Source organism: Mirounga angustirostris, unplaced genomic scaffold, assembly GCF_029215605.1.
Source record: "Mirounga angustirostris isolate CCGP_5_RB_7025 unplaced genomic scaffold, mMirAng1.0.hap1 SCAF_6, whole genome shotgun sequence".
Classification (NCBI taxonomy): domain Eukaryota; kingdom Metazoa; phylum Chordata; class Mammalia; order Carnivora; family Phocidae; genus Mirounga; species Mirounga angustirostris.
In genome coordinates this window covers 62098099-62122172 of record NW_026991714.1, presented here as the reverse complement: position 1 = coordinate 62122172, position 24074 = coordinate 62098099, and the positions used below count along the sequence as shown (strand labels likewise).

The following is a 24074-nucleotide window of genomic DNA, read 5'->3' as shown; positions in this document are numbered from 1 at the left end:
GGTACATACACAGATAGGCCAGGTTTGTAAGCCAATTGTACTATAAGGAATTGACCAAGTACAGTACACTGTAATAGTAAACAAGTCAGCATATGAAAAATAAAAATAACATTTATTAATGAGTTTACTAATACATGGGGAGTTACTAATGCAATTTACTCTCATGGAAATTTTAAATGACAGGCCTTCAGAGGAAACAGTGCAAGTGGACATTTTATTATTAAGATGAATTAACTCTTACATAAAGAAATTTTAAAACATGACTTTAGGTTCCTTAGTCTTATTGTATAATCTCTTCTTCCAAAAAGCATGTAAAATTTTTGCTTTAGTGATGTAGAGTGTTTGCTGATACACATTTCACATTTTCATAAGAAAAATTGTATTTTGAAAAGGATAATTTTTACATTGAAAATTGTTTTTGTTACTCTGTTTACCTTCTGTGTAGTGGGATTTTGGGGGTTTTTTTTGTTTTTTTGGAACTGGAGCTTGATGTTTTCTATACATTTGATTACAGCAATGTTGTCCTATTCTTATAACCTAAAAGCAAACAGTTTTATGTTCAGAGATTACTGCCAAGAAATCAGTTATAGCACCTGAAGAATCCCATCAAGATTTAATATTTGAAAAGATAGCTCAAGAGACCAAATACTACTTCACTCAGTTAGGGAATGATTGGAAACAATGTAGTCTCCCTGTACTGCCTTTCCTCCTAATAAATTATCTGAGTATGGTTTTCCTGTCAATCTGTTTAAAAATGGAATGCTTCTATGAGCTTTAAGGAAATATTTTTCATTTCAACTCTTTACCATCTTAATAATGGACATGGTTCTTTTGCTTCCTGAAAAACAGGGCAGTTTAATCTTATTTATTTATCTAGTAATTTTTTGCGTTTGCACTGTCTAATAACACGTACTTACAAGAAGACATTTCAATAATCATTTTCATTTATATATTTTATTTGCCAATTTCACTTACATATGCTGTGTACAAATGCATATATTTTTATACCTTTATCTTCATTTCTGAGATAGCAGAACAATAGTGATAGTGTTCCAGAGTTGCTCACTTCTTCTGCCAACTCTGGTTGTTTTGATCTGAGATTTATAATTCAGCTTTCCTCCCAAGAATTTTTGACACTTGTACATATTCTGCTGTATAGACATACACATGAATTTTCTTCTGGAATTTTTGGCTGGCAACTGAAATTTCTATTTTTACCTTATTTCTTTCACACTGCTGCTCGGATTGCGATGCTGCAAGCAAACCACGTGTTTTATCTTTAGTCGTTCTTTTATTCTTTTTGTATCCATCTTCTTGCAGTGAGCGCACATCAGTAAATGTTATTTTTATAATTCTAAAAGTAATGTCTCTAAATGTCATGGTGAAGAATGGTAAGTGGAATCATTACTTCTAGAACATCACTTGCGTATTGACTTCATGTTTATTTCTTCATTTAAGCACCTGTTCTCCTTCAGAGCTCTACTTTGTGTTCATAGATATTTCATCCTCCTGACTTGATAAGGAAATTCACATTTTTTCTATGTCCCTAGATGTATATGTCTAATGTGCATCTCCATCTGCATTTGGTTTCAGTTCTTTTACACCTTGATGATTTCTAGATCGAAGTTGGAAAAAACATGTATCTAACCATGCAGGGTCCATCTCTTAAAACTGCTTTGTTCTTTGTCGTTGCTGCTACTTATCCTGCATCTTCTGCTACTGAATGCTGTGCTTATAATCAGAATTATTTCTTCTCTGTGATATTTGCCAGGTTTTCATCCAGGCTGTGATCTGCCTTCTGATTCTCATGGCACAATACAAATGGCCATAATTATTCTCCTTTAAGTGCTAGAAGCTCCCAAATATTTTGAATTTTCTCTTATTTTTTTCATTAGGGTGCAGCATAGATGCCAAGCAAGTTGAGGAACAGTCTGCAGCTGCAAATGAAGAAGTACTTTTTCCTTTCTGTAGGGAACCAAGTTACTTTGAAATCCCTACAAAAGAATTTCAGCAGCCATCACAAATAACAGAGAGCACTATTCATGAAATCCCAACAAAAGACACACCAAGTTCCCATACAACAGGTGCAGGGCATGCTTCATTTACCATTGAATTTGATGACAGTACTCCAGGGAAGGTAACTATTAGAGACCATGTGACAAAATTTACTTCTGATCAGCGCCACAAGTCCAAGAAGTCTTCTCCTGGAACTCAAGACCTGCCGGGGATTCAGACAGGAATGATGGCACCAGAAAATAAAGTAGCTGACTGGCTAGCACAGAACAACCCTCCTCAAATGGTATGGGAAAGAACAGAAGAGGATTCCAAAAGTATTAAAAGTGATGTTCCAGTTTACTTGAAAAGGTTGAAAGGTAAAGTGAATTGATCATTTCAGAACTTCCTGTTTTGTGATAAAGAAAATTCAGTCTTCACAGTTAACCAAAGTACTCCTAGATAAGTAATTGTATGGTAGGAAACTTCAGCTTTTTGAAAGCTCTGTATTTGATTTTGAAGCTCAAAGGCAAGCCATACTACCCATGTCCACCTTACTCATTAAAAATAGTCTGCCTTCATTTTCCTGCCAAAACCAGATTGGTTTTGTGAATTTATATTCATGCCTTTAAAAATCTTTCTTTTTCCACCAGTGGAATTCCCTAGAAGACAATTCTCATCGTTTTCTTGACTTAAGGAAAACCTATATTCAATTCTGTTCTTCTCTACTGTGATGCTTCCAATAAAATGTCAGTGTCTAGATTTTGAAAGAAATTTTAAGCCATTTGATAATGGGCCAAAAGTTCTACATTAGTAATACAATGACATTGTTGATAGTGTGCTTCCAGCTTTTCTCAGCAGTTACTCATGAAACAAAAACTTTTGGTCTAGAGATACTGAGGATCAATTGAATTTAAAATGTTTTTGATATTAAAATTTATGAAACCACAATTGAATGTTTGTGAAATAGTCAATATTTGCTCTGTTAGTATAACACTTGGCCAAAATTAGTCAAATATCTATACCTATGTACCAAGGTATCAACTGAATAATTTTTTCCATTGTTTTGCTAATTAAATATATTTTAATTACCCTATCTTAATTTTATTTAATAAGCTATCTTTAAGAGAAATGATTACATGCTAATCTGGCCATTCTGTTTCTATACAAGGCGTTAATGAGCTTTTTTAAAAAAAATGCTCACTGAGGTCATTGTATCCCTAACACTTCACCTGGGGACTTTATTATGTGGCAAGTACTCAGTAATTTGAGTACATAATGAATGACTTCACTATCAATGATAAGACTAACGCTGGCCTAACCAGTACTTTATGCCCTGGGATTTTGTTTCGTCAAGTAATGAAGAAATACCTGTTCTGATTTGCTTCTAAGACATTTCAAGATAGTAAGGTCGTGTGATTACCTAATTCTTTGTTGGGACCTATTACTATATCTAATTATAATCTTAAGCGGTTACCTGGCATATATACTTTTCACATGTGATTGTTATCTTTTCTTCTACCAGATAATACTAAATACATAACTGAGAACTATGTATGTATGTATAGGTTAAAGCTCAGAAATAAAAGCTACCCATTTGGAAACTGACCATTTTTATGAATTTATAAATAGTACTGATATCTTAGTATAATAAAAAGGTAGCATAAACCTTGAAAATTTAGAAATGGCATGGTCTTTAACTACTCTTAATAAATGTCAAAAATGAGCTAAAAGATTCTTTAAAAAGCTACCATTTTAAAGCACCTTTACCCCTTTATTATAGCTGTTTTTTTAGTCATCCATAAATATTTTCTGTATTAGCTATTATTTTTAAGCCATCAGTTTCAGACATTCTCTTCTTGAAAAAGGCCCATTGTAAGACTGACTCCAAACAGAGGCATTAATGCCCATATTCACACTGTATCTACGTATGCATTAATGATTAGATATTTTTAAGCTTTACCAGAAACTATACAATCAAATTACTATGGTCCCTCAAAATTGATTTATAGGTAGATGTATATCCTAGGATATTGCTGTTGCTCAGAACCCTTCTTTTGGATTTGCCTTCAGACCATTCTACAAACCATCTAAGAAAATGTCTTTATGAATATAATTCATTTTTCGTTCAGGATCCATTTTCTTTCTCCAGACATATTTATAAATGACATTTGACTTTTCCCCAAAGTGAGATATGCCATCATTAGATAAAGATTTTCCACAATGTAGGATGTTGAAAGTGTATACAGAGATTTTAAATAAAGGTATTTATGGCAAATAGTAATAATTTTACATTAATTAGACTTTCAGCAGTTATTTGAATCAGTCTCAAAAACTTGAACGTAAGTAAAATAAAAGCAAAAAACTTTGCTCCTACAAGAGTAAAGTGCACGCGCTTTGGGACAGTGAAGAAAATAATGTTCACAAAGCCCATACACTTTTACCCTTTAGGAGAGTTGCAGCTTCTTTGACCACAGCTTCTGACCTGGTACAGCTAACCTACCCTAGAAAATACCTAACAGACTTGAGCATGTTTAGGCACGGTTAATGATAGACAAGACAGAAACTTAGGAGAGTTTCCTAGTGATTTGTTTGTTGTTGAGTGCAAAGAGAAATTGCAGTTCTGATCAGATATCTCGCCTGGTGTAAGAGAAATACAAGCAGGAATAATAATTTTCCAGAAAAGAAAATGGCTAACCCATAAAGAGGAGTTTTTAAACTATAACTTAAAAGATACTGAAAGGATCTGACACCACTTTAGTGCCAAATTTTACATGTTGATAGAAGAACTGAATTCTGTAAAGATGGTGTTTTCACGTTGTATATATGTGCAATATGGGTTATTTGGTCTTACTATACAGGAAATATTAGAGTTTAGTTATTTCTGGCTCTTACAAACTGGATTCCTTTTCAGTTTATCCAGTGCAACAATGAAATAGGTTGTAAAATAGCATGTTTTAATTTTAATGTAAAATAGCATGTTTTGTATTTGAATTAGTGGTTTAGTTTGATTTTGCTTTCCATCCGCTATCCCTGGTTCCTAGCTTAATTACCTGAGGCTAGGGATTCCATTAAAATGAACACCTGTTTTGTTTTGTTTTGTTTTTTCTTTTCAGATTGCATTTTGAATAGTTGCTAATTTGAAGAAAGATTTTCAGATCTGTTGTCATATCTGATGTTTATAACATTCATCAGTTTTACTCTGCTGAGAGTGCTTCCCAAAACCCCTTCATGTTGGTTTCATTCTCTCCCTTTGTTTCCCTAGCCTATTATTTCTTCAGAACATTACGTTTTTCATGTGTGCTCTTTCTCCTTCTGAGTCTTCTCACATCTTTTATGTACCACATTTTGACAACCAGTCCTCCTGTGGTAAATCATTGACCCCAATTGGTAAACCTGAAATTCATTAGAAACAAGTCCATGAGTATTAAAACTCAAGTTTTTCCTTTGGACGTATGCCCTTTGCCCCTCCTAGCCAACAGGTCTTCAGCTCTGATTATTGTCTTGTTTGTTACTATGTTATTCAGCAGGTATTTAGACTCAGATCTCTAGCCCAGGAAAAGCTTAATCTCAGTCCTGGGAGCCAGGGACTGACTGCACGTAGTTGACTAGACTCATTTACACTTCTGCAGAAGCCAGCATTGAAGCCCTCATTTGTGATTCAGTCTAAAACATGTGTAGAGTAATTCTTCACTTTTCAGTAAATGTATGCTGTAATAATATAATTATCATTTGATTATTTCTTCTAATGTATTTAAATACTGAGAATTCTACATCATTGAAAAATAATTTCCATAAAGTTTCGCATCGAATCCCTAGTAGAACTAAGGGTAACAGAAAACCTCTGTTAGCAATCTGATATTTCAAAATTCAGATGTATTCCAGCTTGACTCTGCATGCTTCATAGAGAAGACAGACTTTTAGCTGGTTATATTTAGCACTCTGTCATTTGCCCAGAAGGTGGTTACATTTATACAGGATTTCATAGACTGTGCTTTTTTGTGATAGGCCTTCAGCATGCTTTATGTAACTTTTGAAGCCACCAGAGTTAGGGCACAATTGTTAAGTCTGCAAAACTTCCCACAGCTAGAAAGACACTTGTAAAAAAGTGTATGGTTAATTGGTGGAACCTACAGATTTGTATCTTCCTATTAACATTTTGCATACTGTTTATTGAAAATGTGCTATACTTTTAGAAGTATTGAACATTGTTGAAAGTTAAAATTCATCACATTTTTATGGCATTTGTATTCTCCTTTACTGTGTTGTGGTAAGTGTCTCTGGGATCACCCTTTTTTCTCTTTCCCTCGTGCTGAAGCAAATTTTTGATTGCTTAAAGTATACGGTTTGGAGGCAGGATTAATGTTTATTACTGTTATAAGTACACACTATCACAGATGATACAACATTGCTTATCTGTTAAGGCATTGAGGAATCATTATAAAGTTAAAATTTGGAGAAAGAAAAGCAATCCCATTCAATTGTTTATAAAGGCCCTCATTGTTGGTTGATAAAATTTGAATGTGAGCATTGCAATTGAGGGAAGTTTGCAGAGCCTGTTACTGAAAAGAACATATGACTTAGCTTGAAAAGGGGGAGGGGGGCAAAAAACAAATAGCACTTTTGTATATGCGTCTAATTTTCTACATGGGATTTTTTTCCTTCTCTATTATGTGGTTTCTTTTTTGTGTCCAGGAAATAAACATGACGATGGTACACAAAGCGACTCAGAAAATGCTGGGGCTCACAGACGCTGCAGCAAACGTGCGGCTCTTGAGGAACACTTAAGGCGCCACCATTCCGAACAGAAAAAGCTCCAGAAGGCCCAGGCTACTGAAAAGCTTCAAGACCAAGCCGTTGTAAGTCAAACTGCTTTTATGATTGCATTCTTTGATGAAGACAATCCCAGAAAAAGAAGGTCAGATTCTTTTACTCAGAGTGCGAGAATCTTGTGTCAGGAAACTACTTATTCAACACTACATACAAAACTTGAAAAAACAAAATCTACAACAGCAGATGCCAAAGTGGTTTCTTTGTCTTTACAGACTAGCTCTGCGCATCACAGAGGGGGGCATGGTGTTCCACGTGGGAAATTGTTAAAACAGAAATCCGAGGAGCCATCAGTGTCCATTCCCTTCCTACAGACTGCATTGTTAAGAAGTTCAGGGAGTCTTGGGCACAGACCAAGCCAGGAGATGGATAAAATGTTAAAAAATCAACCTACTTCTGCCACTTCTGAAAAGGATAATGATGATGACCAAAGTGACAAGGGTACTTATACCATTGAGTTAGAGAATCCCAACAGTGAGGAAGTGGAAGCAAGAAAAATGATTGACAAGGTAAATAACTGAAATTTGGGGATGGTGGAAGTTTTCTTTTGGTGTATTTGACTGTTGGAAATTATTGGAGAGTCAGCATGAAGTGTTCTCATGCAGTTAGTGGTACTGGAACGTTAGGATTTTGTGAGGGGACTGCAAGATAAACAACACCAAAGTGCCTTCCGATTTTATTCTGCTTATATTCTGAACTTTTGCCTGAGTTTCTTATGTATGTAAAGTCCGATAACATTTAAGCTCTTTGGACCTTTTAAAGTTGTATACGTTTAAGATAGGATTTTAAAACCATGTACTTTTGTGACTGTCCTCACTCTGCATTTATAAAAAACTATAAAACAAAGCCAGGCTGCCATGCCTCTAACATAAACATAAATGTCAGCTGATAGTAGTTAACCACGGGTTTCCTGCTTACTAATTTCATGTCACAAACAGATGAAAGTGTATATGTTTTAGTCAATTTTGTTCTTTGTCCTTATGTTCTTTTCTTTCTGTTCACTGCTGCCTTTGGAGATAGAAAAGAAGTATATGAAAACAGAATCAGTTTCATTATGATACTCGAATTCAGCCACTTTAAGTGTATGCCCAGCCATGATGATTTTAGATTTGTTCTCTGATGTTATTGGTTAATGTCTATGATGATTGTTGTATGGTTTTAAAAGCAGTTTTTATCAATTTTGCCCATAGTAATGGAAAATTGACTTTAGAATCAGCTGTTTATTTTACCTCCTGGAAAACAGCAGCTTAAGTTTGGCTAAATAATAACCTCTTGTTTAAGTTCTTGTTACTCAGAGTGTGAACAGCGTTAGCATCAATTTAGGAGCTTATTAGAAATACCAAAAAATCTCAGCCCTGATCTAAATACACTGAATCAGAATCTGCTTTAAAAGCAAGATCTCCAGGTGATTCGTATGCATCTTAACATTTGAGGTGCCCTAGTTTAGATGATAAGCTTACAGGCAGGGCTTTCAGGAGATAAACAAAATAAACCTTTGGGATCTGGGAAAATTATTAGGATTTATGTTTACTTTTAATTTTTTAACTTTTATTTCCATTTTGGGGTATGTTCTACAGTGTATGCAGTCTATTATTATATTGGTATATGTATACAATTTCAAAACATGCATTTATTTGAGGAGCACATGCTCAAAATTCTTTACTGTTGGAGCATACAACTTCAAACTTCCGGAGACCTGTTACCCTACGAAATAGATGCTGTGTGAGCAATGTTATGACAGTTGTTAATAAGAAAAATAAAGCAAGTAAGAAACAGATGAATAAAGTGAGTTTCCTGATTATATTAAAAGAAGTCTAAGGACACAGTATTAGCACAGAAAATGACTCTTGGTGATTTTGAATTATTTTCATCATTGGGAATTGATAATATTTCCTTCAGGTTATTTTAAAGTTCCAAATTTTCCCTCTGGTTACTGAGAACAAGAATATTGCTATCAAAAATACTGTAAAATACAAAATAAAAGAATAGGTTTTGAAAAGGAGAATAGTAAGAAGTTTTAAAATTCAGATTAATATTAATTTTATTCTATTATGCCTTTGCTTGATTTATGGATATTGTATTCATAGTGATTGGTGTTTTGTCCATGAGGTTATTTTACACTGAGGGATTCTGTTATGGGATTGAAGAACATCAACACTTGCAGGCAGACAGATCTGGGATTAAGTATAAACTTTGCATGCACTAGATGGGTGCCCTTGCCCTTGAGTAAACTAACATCTTTAAACCTCTCTTTCTTTTTTCTCTAAAATGGAAGAAAGTTCACAAGGTCTTATAAAAAATAAAATGCATTTCACAATGCCTGTTTTATAATAAGACTTCTAAAAATGTTAGCGGTGTTATGACCCTTACTAGGAGTCTCCACATGTGGATCTCTGCACAAGGTACTGATAAATCCTGGAAAGTTCTTTCAGCCTGAGTCAGATCTGAAGCCCAAGGGGAAGTGACAGTGCAAGGGAGAGGCCCATCCAGAACAGCAGAAAGCCAAGAAAGAAGTCACTGGTACACACAAGACTCTTAGGAAACAGCTGGATAGAGAGGGGGACCATAAAACCTGGGTCCTGCCTGCTGTCTATAATTATCATAAGCAGCTTTTTTTCAATGGCAAATTATACAGTACCACCCTGGATAGAGAAAACTAAGATCTTAAAGCAGGATTCGCTTAGGGGAGTAATGGCAGTGTGTGAATGGATAATTCAGAGTTATTCCTACTTTGTATAAACCAGAAAACAAAGCTGCCCATAACTATAGGGAAGAGTCACTGCATTATCTTGTGAATACAGAGAAAAAGAGCTGAGACTCTACTAGTTGTGGTTAAAGCCAGAAGCCAAATTCAGGCAAAAATCAGGCTCTGGGAAAAAAAAAAGCAGGGAAGCAGGAGTCCAATGTCTGAAGGAGATGAGGTAACTGTGGGCACAGAGAAAACAAAGACTTAAGACTAGCCAGAATCAAGGCATAAGAAGCACTCTGGGAGGGTAGGAGCAATACTAGTGTCCTTTCAAATTGCTTGGTTGAGTTAGGTGTGTGGACAGAAGTTGGAGCCTTTGGCTCCTTTCCATCTAAATTTAATTGTTGTTTGGCCCTGAAAACTTGTGTGTGGTCTCTTTCCTTTTTTACACCATCATTTGAGAGCTGGCTTATTTGATTTATTCACTTAGCAACCTTTATTCAACATCAACTGTATGCCACCCTTTGTGATAGAAGAGAGAGATTCAAATTGAAATTCTTCCCTTCAGGCCATGAGTCTGTAGAGGAATGGAAATACACAAGTAAAAACATATGTATTACAAATAGTATGACGAGAGTGCTTTGATAGATATAAGCTATCGGAGAAAGGGTCAGTAGTTCTCAAGAGAAGATAGTTTCCTGTTTATTCACTGCCCTACTCCCCCAAAACATGCGCACGTGTGCACACACACGAATGTAAATTCCATAACTGTGGGAACCTAGGGCCTGGTATTTTATATGTCCTCAATAAATACTGAATTTAATTGTCAGCTGAGCTCATTCTTAAGCAGGTGGAATCAATCCTATAACAGGGGTGGTAAAGTAGGGTTTTCCAGAAATACGGAGCAACCTGTTCCAGATACGGAGCATGGGAGTATGGAGGGCTTGTTCAGAGGACCGCAGTTATTTTAGAGAGATGAGATCTGACTAGATATTGAAGGCCCTTGTGTATCATAGGAAGGACTCTAGAGTTTTTAATGCTGGTGGGAATCCCTGACAACTTTTAAAAAGGGCAGTGACATCTAATCACTGTCAGAAGTGTGAAGAATGGATTGAAAATTGGAAAGGCCAGAAGCAGAGAAGGCAATTAAAGAGCTACTGATGTGTCCAGTAGTCAGCTGGATAGAAAGGTATAGAAATACCTGCGTTTTGGGTAAGAGATCTGGGCTAACATCCTCATTTGGGAAATATTAGAGAGTAGCTCAATGCAAAATAATAGATGTGATTACTTAGAAAGAATGTGTAGAGGGAGAGGAGACAAAGAGTGAAGTTCTTAGCAACATGAACAATGGTGGACAAAGGGTGGGCAAAGGAGGCTAAAAAGAATCACACAGAGGAGACAGAGAAAACCAAGAGAAAATAGCATGTTGGAATCAAAACAGAATCAAAAGGAAGTGAGTAAGCCACAGTATCACATGATATAGCACTGGATGCCTTTTCAGTTTTTCCCCCAAAATAACATTGTACTCCTGGGCTTAAAGACGATAATTAGAACAGGTATTTGCTTCTTAACGCGGGAAAAGTTGTATAAAACAGGATCTCTCTAAAAAAATCGTCAAACTGAAATACCATATCTTTGTTTTTCTGTGCTGGTTGTAGATAAAGGGTACTGAAATGTCCCCTCCGCAGACCCCAAGTTACGGGATCACAGCATTTTGGCTCATGTTTTTATGCTGTGTGTTTGTCAGTAGGTAGCCTTATTTTATGCATTGTCCCCAAATTCACTTCTTATATGATATTAACACAAATGCTTGTTATTTATAAAGACCTCTTGAGTTTTATGTCTAAGCTTACATGGAGATGTGCTATAATAAGAAAGTGCTGTTGACTGCTTGGATTGAAGGTAACTGTCTTCCATAGTAGTAATAGCCTCCCCAGCCCTCCCTCCTTTGGCCTCCCTGTGGTATCTAGAGAACCCATCATAGTGCCGGCTTATTCTTCCCACTCCTCCACCAAAACAGATACCGCTGAGGGAAGAGGAGGACATGAATCAGGGCTATTTCCTAGCCTTCCAAGCTAAGGGAGAAAAACTTGTAGTGAGAACAGAAAGCTAAATATTAATGTAACAAAAAAAAAAAAAAATTGGTCATTGTAGAGGGCTTGAGGCTCTGTCTTGAAAAAAGTATTTTCCATAAATGTCATTCCATAGCCCAGTTCTGCCAGATAGATACTTTTCCTGCCCTGAGTTTCGATTCCTGTCCACATGTCCATGGCAACATATGTACCCCCCCAAATGCCTCTTGTGAGCATATTCTCTTCTCTCACGGGCCTTGTATCTACCCGGGCTGTTCTACAGGCAACAGATGGTAGGGGAGGAATCCAGAACCAGGAAAGCTCTAATGAGACTGGAAACACAGAAGAGAGTCAGTGCTGAGAATTGGACCCAGCTGTAAGCAGTTTGGAAGTTCACAGCAGGAGTTTAGATTAGATCCAAGTTGGAGCCAGGGGAACCCTGATAAATCAGAGTCAAAATCTAGGTGGTAGTGCCAGACAGAACACAGAACGGCAGCATGTTCCGGGTCCACTCGGCCACAGAATCAGATTTGTGTGGGAACTACAGAGTAGGAGATCAACGGAGAGCCTCGAGCAGTGAGAGGGGACTTTGATAACGGGCAGCATTTTCATTTGGACTTTACATTCTCTTCAACTTCTTGCCAGTCCAGAAACAATCGGAGTTAATGGGCCAAAGCAAATAGCAGTTCTTAGCCGGCGAATTCTGAGGGCTTCATTTTTCTTCCTCTTCTACTAATCTTTCTTGCCCTCTCTTCAGTAAGCAATTTTTTAGACAAAAGTCTTTATCAGGAGGATTGACTTTTGGTCACTCTGATTCCTGCTCCTCTCCCCTTCTCAGCTCCTCTTCTTAGCACGTCTCAGGTACAGGAAACCTCTCCTGCTGTGCTCGTCCTCAAAGCTTCACATCCAAACCCTCACCTTTCTTCAGTCAGAAGCTTAATAACATTTACTAGGCTCCCCCCCTTTCTTTCCTGTGTTATTATATGAAATCTTATTTATTTTCCTGCTTATAGGACTTGCCAACTACCGTGCCCTCAGCGCATAAGCTCTTCCTTGTGTTTTCGCATGCCTTGCTCCTTCCTTCTCCTAGTTCACGGTCAGAGGCTTTCTCTCCCCGCTTCCTGTCTCAAGTAGCCCTGCTCTTCACCTCTTCTTTCTCCCTGTCACATTACCATGTCTTATTTTCCTTATAGAACTTGCCTCTAGCTAGTTTACATTCTGCCGGTTCTTTCTAGAATGACCTTGTCTTGATCACTTCTGAATTTCTTGTGCTTAGGACAGTGCCTGGCATGTAGTAGACAGTCTCTTTTTAATGAATAATGAGAAAGAAGACTTTGTGACATGCTCTTTCATTTTTGTCAGTATCTGTGTGTGGTTAGCTATAGATTAGCTAATTTAATGAATTTATAGATTGGTCAGATTCAGCCAGGCCTCCACAAACAAGTTTTCCTATATTTTTTATTTGCTGAAACTAGTTTGTATCTTACCTAACATAACTTGATAAAATGCATAGTTTAAAACCTTGTATGTGTTATAAGCTTCACTTTGTCAGTATGAAGGCTGCAAAAGAGTAGAGATTGTATCAGAAGAAATACATGTATAAGTTTCAGGGGAATTGCCTCAACTAGTAGAAGACTGGATGTACCTTTGAGTTTCTAGCAATACCTACTAACAGCTTAGCGCTTAAAAATCTGCTTATCAAGGAAAAGATAAGATGGTCATTGATGAGCAGCCAGATTTTAGGCATGAAAGGAAGGAATGCATGTCAAGGAAAGAGGCAAGAAATTGGACATTTTAACTGTAGATGCATGAGATTAGACCTGAGCATAATTCAAAGATAGGAAAGGAGGAGCTAATAGAAAAAGAATGCTAAGCAGTGCTGGAAAGCGAAGAGGCATGGGTGTAATACTCCTAAGGAGTGGGAAGAATCAAGGACCACAGGGTAGGTTCAGGGAGAGGGCAGAGATCTGAGCATGTTTTTACACAGGCAGAAGTAAAAAGGGAGAAGATCAAACTAGATGGGGTGCCTTTTTTTTAAAAAATTGGGGTAATGTCATTCACAGGACATTCACCATTTTAGCCATTTAAAGTGTATTGGCTTTTAGTACATTCACATTGTGCGACCATCAGCGCTGTCTAATTCCACGGCATTTTCTTCACCCCGAAAAGAGATACCCTACCTGCTCCATTTCTTCCAGCCCCTGGCAACCACTAATCTACTTTCCGTGCCTGTGGATTTGCTGCTTCTGGGCTTTTCACATAAATGGAATCATATACTGTGTGGCTTCTTGTGACCAGCTGCTTTCATGTAGCCTGTTTTCAGGGTTCATCCATGATGTAGAATGTGTCAGTACTTCATTCCATTTTATGACTAGGACACCATTGTGTGGATAAACCACATTTTATTTATCCGTTCATCTGTTGATGGACATTTGGGCTCTTTCCACCTTTTGGCTCTTGTGACTAATGTTGCTGTGAACATGCATGTACATATGTACCTACCATGATAAATTATAAAATGTCTCTCTTAACCCCACTCTTTTTTCTAATAGTTTTATCTGAATTTTAAATTTTAAAAGTTGATTACAAATGTTATAAAAATCACAGTGTTAAATTCTTAGAACCACTTATTCCACTGACTTTTAAGGGATTTTTCTTCTAAAAAATTAGATTTTTATGGAAAATTATGTTTAAAGAAATTCTCCTCTATTAAGTCTTCCTGATTTTGTTCCCTGATGTTAGAAGCTAGGACTCTGTAGTTCTTAAAGTATGCGTCGAGTGGTTTTCACAGGCCATGGGAACCTTTGCTGTTGCCTTGAACTGGTGGAGACCCTGCTCTCTCTACCAAGGCGGTCCTTGCTCATTGAGGAAAGAGTTGTTCCAGTCATCTGAGGTTGAAACCTGAGTGCACATTTACTTGGACACTTCGATATGATTGATACACGAATGCAATACTGTTCTTCAGTTGCTAATTTAAAATAAGCCCACAAAAGCTTTATGTTTAACCTACCATTATGTTTCTCATTTCTGTGGAAAGATAAATTACTGTTGAATTAATAAATAATAGTGACAATGATGATAATATACTGGTGAAAAAACCAAGTCATACTTTTCACAGGCTTGGTTTGTACTGCACGTACTAGACCTTTGTCATCTGGAGAATGTTTCATTTCTTTAAATTTAAAACTAAAATCTAAAAATATAGTCTGGGTCTTAAAGAAATGTTGTTTTAACTACAGAGTGCCCCTGCATGGTTCAGGTGACATTCTCTTTTCTTTATAAGCCTCCTGTATTAGAACTCAGCCCTCCGAGAACAAGGACTAAGTTACACATATTTTTGAGGCACCTATGGTGGCTAGCCCAGTAGCCTGCAAAAATAGTAAGTACCGTACCTCAGGAACAGGTTGTTAAAATTGTTTAGAGTAGCTGCTGAGATACAGATGTGAAATCCCAAAGTGAGATGCCAAATAGCATATGCACACATCCAGAGGAAAAGAGAGAGGACATGTTCCGTAATTCTTGGAGTAGGATGGTGAGAGCAGTGCTGTCTTCTTACCCTAAACCTGGAGGCCACAGGAGGGAGTCACAGGTCACTCCCCAAAATAGAGATGCATCTGCCTCAATCAAGGGACCTAGAGGCATGAACATTCTCCACTCCACCCCTAAGATGAATGAGTTATCTTTAAGCATTTGCCAGGCGCAAGGAGCTCAGATAGTGCAAGTTCAAAAGGAAATGTTCTATTCCCATCCCCTCCTCCTTTCTTTTGCTCCCACCTGGAAGAATTAGAAACTGACTGACAAACTTGGGATGGGGGTGGCATCTGTTAGAGAGGAAGCATAATAATTAGACAGGTATCTGATCTCTCTCCCTTCCTCAGTCTAGACTTTTACCCTAAAAAAAGTCCCTAGGTGAATGAGAGAACCTGATTTTGTACTATATCAAGTTGGGGGCTGTCACTGAGCCCAGGAAAGGGAAGAGAAGCATAAGCCCGGGTTAACATACATTGCATTTGAAATATCTTTGAGCTGTCTATGAGGAGAGATGACAAGTGAGCAGCTGCCTGTGGTTGGAAATTGAAGGGACGCCTCGGATGTGGATGAAATCACCTAGGGACAAAAACCTACAATGAAAATATGGGAAGATCTAGCAAACTTAGGCCTCAAGTCTTGTCCAGCTATTGGATCATATGTCAGATTATATGTGCTTTTTGAAATGTGAAAACTCTAATAGCTTTAAAGCACACGGACACAGTATAAGATGTTTACGTCCTCTTTGTTTTCACATGAAAGTTCTCACAAGTGGATGTTTTTGTAGCAAGACACAAAAAGGATAGGGATTTCAAGCTGGGTAGTCATTGCTGTCATTAATTTTTCAAAGCACTCAAAAAAATATAGATAGGAACTTTGGAGACTTCTTTCCCCCCACAGTTGTGCTTCAAGCCCTGTCACTTGTTTGGGAAACAGGTGATGATTTAACTACTCTGACAGGTATATACGTAGCTGTCTCAGGTGCTTTACAAGGAATCTGTAAAAGTCCCCTGAGTATTCTTTTTTTTTTTTTTAAGATTTTATTTATTTATTTGGCAGAGAGAGACACAGCGAGAGAGGGAACACAAGCAGGGGGAGTGGGAGAGGGAGAAGCAGGCCTCCCGCTGAGCAGGGAGCCTGATGCGGGGCTCGATCCCAGGACCCTGGGATCATGACCTGAGCTGAAGGCAGATGCTTAATGACTGAGCCACCCAGGCGCCCCCTGAGTATTCTTCCTGTGCAGTTTCAGCTTCTCTTCCCCGGAGGCATCGCTTCTTTGCATGTATTTTGTTATTTCAAAGTAGTGTCAGTGATTTGGAGAGATTTATTATGTTTTACTTGAAACTGGTAGTGCTTACATGTTTGAGGAAAACAAGTTTTGGAAGTCCATTTTGAGTATGAAGTAGAAGTAAGTATCACCAAATCAGAAAATCACCTGAGATCGTTTATAAATTAACATGCCAAATAGCACATGCAAGTACTCACATGTGCGTGCTTTTATTTTACTTGCAAACTGGAGTTAGATTTTCCCTCCGTGATTATAAAAATAAGGAAATAAATTCCAGTAAATTTGGAGGTCAGTGACTTGAGTTAGAAATAATTTGTTTCTATTTTAAGACAGTCACAAGTAACTCGAGTAGCTCTGATTTGCGCTCTTTACAAATGGGACTGGAGGCAGAACCCATGGTACGGTATACACAGCATTTTTTTTACTGTTGTTGTTAAACTTACCAATTCTATGTTTAACAAAATGAAACAGGGCTGTTTTTTCCCTTCTGTTAACTGTGCTTCCATGTGTTATTAAAATCCATATTTGATTTAAATTAGCAATATACAATTTACTTTTAAAGCAGAGATAATTCAAATATTGAGTGGTTCAACAGATATTAAATCACAATTCTTGAAAACTGTAGTTATATTTGAATTAAATATTAAGTAATAAGGCCACCTAGTGGTAAAATTTCCAAGTTTTAAAAGTGAAGAATTTGAAAATCTGATGTCTCCTTTATTAAATGTGGGCTTCAGAATTTATCAGGTATACTGTATGATCGTTAAAAAGCTTTCTAGAAAATAGTTTACCTTAAGGTATTTTTCCCTTTGTATCGCAAAGAAGGCCCTTTGATTATGTTCTAAAGATCCTTTCTACAAAGCACTAATTCAAACATACTATTTTTCTTTATTGTAGTAATTAGAGCCACAAATAAAATCTATAAATAATAAGCATCGGGAACAAAGAAACTTATTAGTAAAATGGAATGTTAAAGTTTACGTAGTTATAACCTTTTTCCAGTCTGTTAGGTAACCCCATTCTCCAGCCTGTTATGTGCCAGGAAATCAGACTCAGATCCTGCCCTTGATCGTGCACATGATTATTGGTCTCTGTGTTTAAATATTCCACAAGTGTTGACCATAGTTGACCTGCTTATTGAAAATGGTGATCTGTTGGGGGAGACCCAGGATCTGCCTTTCAAAGGCCTTTCGATGAATTTTTAGGCAAATAAAATTTGAAGATCATGCTGTACTCCATACAGAGATCATACAACAAAATCTGATCTTTGGGACCTTAGAAAATTCCAAGTATAATTTAAATTCATGTATGTAAATGTTACACATTTGTTAGGGAAGGAACCAGTGAAATCAGCTGTATGCTTATAGTCTTGCAGCAGGATTCTCAAAAATAATAGAGCAAAGAGACAAGCTGGAAACAAGCTGAAGTAGTATTCTTTCCTAACTCTGCATTATTATAATAGTTAACATTATTAACATCTTTTAACAAATCAGATGTAATGTCCTGGATATTTATTTTATTATCAAACAGTACTTGGCTAAATATTAAAAAGGATAGTCTCATTTACTATGAAGTAAGCTGCCACAGCCCCGTTTTTCTTTCCAACTCTAAGCAGTTGGATGTTACCCGGTCCTTAAACATGTTTCCCTCACTAGTGAATTACCCATCGAAATTAATTCAGAGTATTTCTACTTGCCTCTGAAGTTACTGATATTATTCCTAGTAATCTGGTGCTCAGACTTTTCATTTATAAAATAATTTCTCCTCCTAGGTATTTGGAGTAGATGACAATCAGGATTATAATAGGCCTATTATCAATGAAAAGCATAAAGATCTGATAAAAGATTGGGCTCTCAGCTCTGCTGCGGTAGTAATGGAAGAAAGAAAGCCACTGAGTACACCTGGATTTCACAACTCAGAGGTACACATCCCTTCCTCATATGTAACTTTTACACACACAAAATGTAAATTTTTATCATTTTTGTAATTACATTATTTTAAGTAATTGATGTATCCCCTTGAGAGTTCTTCTAAAAACTAAATTCTCACAAATTAATTTGCTTCTAATAAAAGCCTAAAGCAATTTTGCAGTAATTCTGTTTCAGTTTTTGTTATGTTCTTTTAAATTGTTACTATGTTCATCAGTGAAGGGAAAATGTTAATTTCAGAAAGCAGTTGATGGGCTACATGCTCACTGCTTAAACTTCCTAGGAGGGCATGTATTTAGCATGGACAGGTCTGAATATCATGCCAGACAGGTAGAACTTACATACCTCAATAAGTGCGGGTATGGTGCAGCGCCGGATGTGATTCGGATTAATATGAAGTTAATCACGGATGGCTTGGCCAACAAAGTTAGGGAGTCAGTCTGGTACAGTAGAGCCGGGAAGACCTGAGTGCGAATCCCAGAGTGGCCATGTTTAATAGAGCACCTTTGTGTTGGACACTTCCCCTTTTAGCTGCAATTTTCTCATCTACAAACGGGATTGTTGATAAAGTCTATTTACAGGGAGTAGTGAAGTCTGAAGCACTCAGCAGAGGAACAGCCTGATATTTATGCCCTCAACAAATAGTTATTCCCATATTGGAAATGATATTAGAATGTCATTCCACATTGTTATGTCAAAGAGAAATGTGAAAGATGTGTATAACTGAGAAGTATTAATTCATTATAATTTATTCAGACAATAAGAGCTAACATCCAATAGGACCTTTCTTGTGCCATTTTACGAATAAGGAAACTCAAATATAGAGAAATTAAGTTGACACAGTCACAAAGCCTAGTAACCTTATGGAGCCAGAATTTGAACCGTAAGAGGCCTTGTTTTCTTAACTCATTCTCTTACTCATTATGCTGTACTACCTCTCAGGAAATGAGGTAATTTAAAATATACAAATGGCAAATAAAACAAAGACTTAAAATATAAATAAAGCAATAACAAATAAAATGTTATATTTGTATGAGCTGTAAATAAAATCTTTCAATAGACAGGTAAATCCACCTGTTTTTTTAATTTATGTTAAAATTGTCCCTTAATGGTCTGCTTTTTCCTGAAAGCAAGTATGTTTTTTAGTGTTCTTTTTTCTTCCTTAATCTTAGAGAATTTTAATTCTAGTTTCTGTTTTATAAGATGCTTAATGCCCTTATTGAAAGCAAGTGATACTTATCTGAGGCAGTGTTTTGGTATTCTAATTGCTCTAGCAACAATTCTGATGAACATGAACTTTGTAAGGCTCCTTCTTTCCTTCTTTATCCCATCAACCCATGCCAAGTGGACTTTATATATAGCCCCAATATGGGAATCACCTAAACAAGCCATGAGAAACTCTTCACAGAAGAGTTCTACTATCAGTGAGGGTCTGAGTGGCTCTGGTGCTTCCTTCATGCTGAGAACTGTGGGCAGTTAGCACAGAATCTTGAAAGGGAATTCAAGAATTTAGCAGGCTTTGGAGGAATCCTTAGGCTTCATTGTATGTATGTCACTATGTATACTTACTATTTTAACCTATTCTTGAAATCATATATGTAGTCTGTATGAAATACTTCATCAGTTTTTAGCCTATCATCCTTAGTACAATAAATCTGATACTTAAGGTATTGTTTTCATAATACAATTTTGGTTAAATAGCCTTCCAATCTTTAGTTTTCATTCCAGTCTCAAAATTAAGCCTTGACTTAAATTTTTCATGAGGGAACATAATTTTTTTCTATATTCCCTAGATCTTCCATATTAAATGCCAAATTGCCCTGGTGTTAAAAATTACCAGTATATGTCCATAAGTCTGTGGAACCATATCATGAATTAAATCCCATTTCACACTTGACTCTAACGATGCAAAGAGCACTCGCCTTAATTAAGGCCAGATCTAGACATGCACAGGTCTAGATTCAGACTATTTATAGAAAAGTTTTTAAAGGTTGAGTGATCTCTGGCTTCTTCTGGAAACAGTAAAGTGTTATAAAGTCTTTGGCTGTGGGTTAGTTTTTGAAATCCCTAAAGACATGATGTGGCAGATTTAATACTCCTTGGGACTCTGGAACCAGTCTGATTCCTAGAAGCACCTAGAGGGCTAGAGAAGCTTTAGACTCCTGTTCCAGAGAATGAAGTAGAGCCAGCTCCACTGGTTAGCTGTAAGGCTGCGGTAATAGACCCACGTTTGTTCAGCCACAGTTAATTTAAGCTCTAAGTGTTTATTTTAGTGCCATCATTAGTATTTAATAAGTAGAGAAAATTATACTGCGTTTACAGTAATAATAAGATGTAGTTAAAAGGGGTACCTAGAGAATCTTCATTCTATATATGAGGAAATTTAATTAATGATAATATGGCAATGTGAGGTTTAAATGTGGCTTCGGATGACAGGATAACGTGACTACATAGAACTCTCTGACTAAGTAGACTGATTTCACTCCCTTCTTTTTCTGCTTTAGGAAGGCACATCATCTGGAAACAAACGCTGGGTTTCACAGTGGGCTAGTTTGGCTGCAAATCATACAAGACATGATCAAGAAGAAAGGATAATGGAATTGTCTGTACCTGTTCCTTTAGAGAATGGTATTTTCTCTCTCTTTCTTTTTTGTGAATCGTACATAAGTTTTTTTTTTTTTTAATTTTATTATGTTATGTTAGTCACCATACAATACATCATTAGTTGTTTTTTTTTTTTAAAGATTTTTTTTATTTATTTGACAGAGACAGAGATAGCGAGAGCAGGAACACAAGCAGCGGGAGTGGGAGAGGGAGAAGCAGGCCTCCCGCAGGGCGGGGAGCCCGATGCGGGACTCGATCCCAGGACCCCGGGATCATGACCCGAGCCGAAGGCAGACGCTTAACGACTGAGCCACCCAGGCGCCCCCATCATTAGTTTTTGATGTGGTGATCCACGATCCATTGTTTCCATATAACACCCAGTGCTCCATGCAGTATGTGCCCTCCTTAATACCCATCACTGGGCTAACCATTCCCCCCCCCCCCCAAAACCCTGTTTGTTTCTCAGAGTCCATAGTCTCTCATGGTTCATCTCTCCCTCCGATTTCCACCCCCTTCATTTTTCCCTTCCTTCTCCTAATGTCCTCCATGCTATTCCTTATGTTCCACAAATAAGTGAAACCATATGATAATTGACTTCCTCTGCTTGACTTATTTCACTTAGCATAATCTCCAGTCCCATCCATGTTGATGTAAAAGTTGGGTATTCATTCTTTCTGATGGCTGAGTAATATTCCATTGTATATATGGACCACATCTTCTTTATCCATTCATCTGTTGAAGGGCATCTTGGCTCTTTCCACAGTTTTTTTTAAAAACAAACTAAATCTATATAGTGAAGTAAATTAAACCTAAATAAACATAATCACATATTCTCATGCTTATACTAGATATATATGATTTTATTTGCACTAATAATGCAGATACCATTAAAATATAACCTAACTGGGGCGCCTGGGTGGCTCAGATGGTTAAGCGTCTGCCTTCGGCTCAGGTCATGATCCCAGGGTCCTGGGATCGAGTTCCACATCGGGCTCCCCGCTCAGCGGGGAGCCGGCTTCTCCCTCTGACCCTCTCCCCTCTCATGCTGTTTCTCTCTCGCTCGCTCTCTAAAAAATAAATAAAATCTTTATAAAAAAAATATATATATATATAACCTAACTGAAGATAGGAGATAATTTGTAGGGGAAACACATAACATACATACAAATTTATGTATATGACATATATATAAAAATGAAAATTTTAAAGTAAGACTAACAATAGTTCCAAATTATAACATTCATTAATATCATTAATATAACAAATATTTTAATGCTACTTTGTGCATTTAAGTAAAAAGCATTCAATACAATTCAATAAAAAAGAACTATTACACACTTAATTTACTTAATACCTTTTGCAAGTCTGTGTAATGTGATTTTTATTGCCTTCTAATATTTCTGTGAACTAAAAAAGTTTCTTTAAAAAAACAAAAATGAAATTTTATGTCTCTAATGATTTTGGTTATGTTCAATTAATTACATTCTTAATTTGAAATAAAACCCTCAAGGAGAATTTGCATGTGGATTTTTATCTGTATTCTAAATTTTGTTATTGTTGAAAATGGAAATGGAAATTTATTTTGTCTCTGGCTTATGGCACCCCAAAAATATGGTTTAGGAATTTTGTAAACATTACTCAGCAAGCATTTGACCAAGGTACATAGCAACATACTAGAAAAGCTATATCACTGATTTACTATAGAAATTAGAAGTAATCGATAGTATTACCAAAAATCTTTGGAAAAGACCGAGTGATTGGCAGATTGATTTAACATAAACTGGTTACCAGTTGGAAAACAAAGAACCCAAATAGAGGGGTCAAAGAGGCTAGGTAAACTTACCAAGAATCCATTATGATATTAGTCAGTTTAGCTGTAGAAAGCAAAATTCTACCTTGTTACAAAATATAACAAACCACGACCCTTCGTTACCTCGTTTCAACATGTTTCGTCATCTTCTAAATTATGAATCAACTTAAATCCTAAAATATTCTTGTTAAACATGCATTCATTGCATGCATGTTAGGAGCAGGACAGTGTGAGAAATGCTAGAAAAATACAAAAAGATAAAATAGCGAGTACATTTTAGGTGCTTCTGATAGCACTACAGAGATGAGATACAATACAATAATGTCAAGACCAATCGCTAAAGTTGAATCAGGAAGTTTAGTAGCTCTTTTCCTGCATCATAAACTTTATATTGCTGTGAAATTTATTTATTTATTTTTTAAAGATTTTATTTATTTATTTGACAGAGAGCGAGATAGCGAGAGCAGGAACACAAGCAGGGGGAGTGGGAGAGGGAGAAGCAGGCTTCCTGCCAAGCAGGGAGCCCGATGTGGGACTCGATCCCAGGACCCTGGGATCATGACCTGAGCCGAAGGCAGACGCTTAACGACTGAGCCACCCAGGCGCCCTGTATTGCTGTGAAATTTAAATGTTCAACTTTCAGAATTATAAAGGGAGAAAAGACCCACAGAAACTATGTCTTGGTATCTTGCTCCACTTATCACCAAAGATGAGAATGCTTTATATGTTAACTTCTGTTTCCCTAAATGGATGTGTCCCTTTTCTCAGAAATGCATTCCATGTATAGCAGTCAGGAAAATACTCAGGTATTCTCAAATTCTCTCACATAGAAACATCAAAGTATGTATTTTCTCATTGTCTTCTACTTAATTGTGAAAAGAGAAAGTGATCATGTGTTTCTATATGAGGCGTTAGTATACCGAAAGACCATAATTTAAAAATCCCTTGGTTTGTAAAAGTATGATAAGTCCTGTTCTCTTGTTTCACACTTAAAATTTTTTAAATTTCTTGGAGTACCTGGGTGGCTCAGTCGGTTAAACGTCTGACTCTTGATTTTGATTCAGGTCATGATCTCAGGGTCCTGGGATGGAGCCCCACCCTGGACTCTGCGCTCAGCGGGGAGTCTGCTTGTCCCTCTGCCCCTCTCCCTGCTGATGCTCTCTTTTTGTCTCTCTCTCTCTCTAACAAATAAATAAAATCTTTAAAAATTTTTTTTAAATTCTTGTAATCAGTGTTAAATTTTTTTTGGAAAGCCTTCTAAAGTTTTGCATTTTTTGTTTTATTTAGGAAATCCAAACTTGTCATTCTTTCAGATAGGTAACAATGCTCATTAAAA

General features: G+C 36.8%; 1 protein-coding gene across 12 annotated transcripts in view; it reads left to right on the top strand.

Moving 5' to 3' along the window:
- Positions 1-24074, top strand: part of CEP170 (centrosomal protein 170) — a 128818-nt gene that overhangs the window by 73255 nt on the left and 31489 nt on the right. For 8 of the 12 annotated variants that reach the window (XR_010412361.1, XM_064594406.1, XM_054508083.2 and 5 more), the window contains exons 8-12: positions 1896-2372; positions 6688-6851; positions 7038-7331; positions 18168-18317; positions 20829-20952. Coding sequence is in view for 11 of the 12 variants with exons in the window: in XM_064594406.1 (XP_064450476.1) it covers positions 1896-2372; positions 6688-6851; positions 7038-7331; positions 18168-18317; positions 20829-20952 (1209 nt within the window). In the remaining variant the exon portion in view is untranslated. The remainder of the gene's footprint in view (positions 1-1895; positions 2373-6687; positions 6852-7037; positions 7332-18167; positions 18318-20828; positions 20953-24074) is intronic. The other 4 variants (XM_064594409.1, XM_054508086.2, XM_054508085.2 and 1 more) reach the window with 2 other exon arrangements.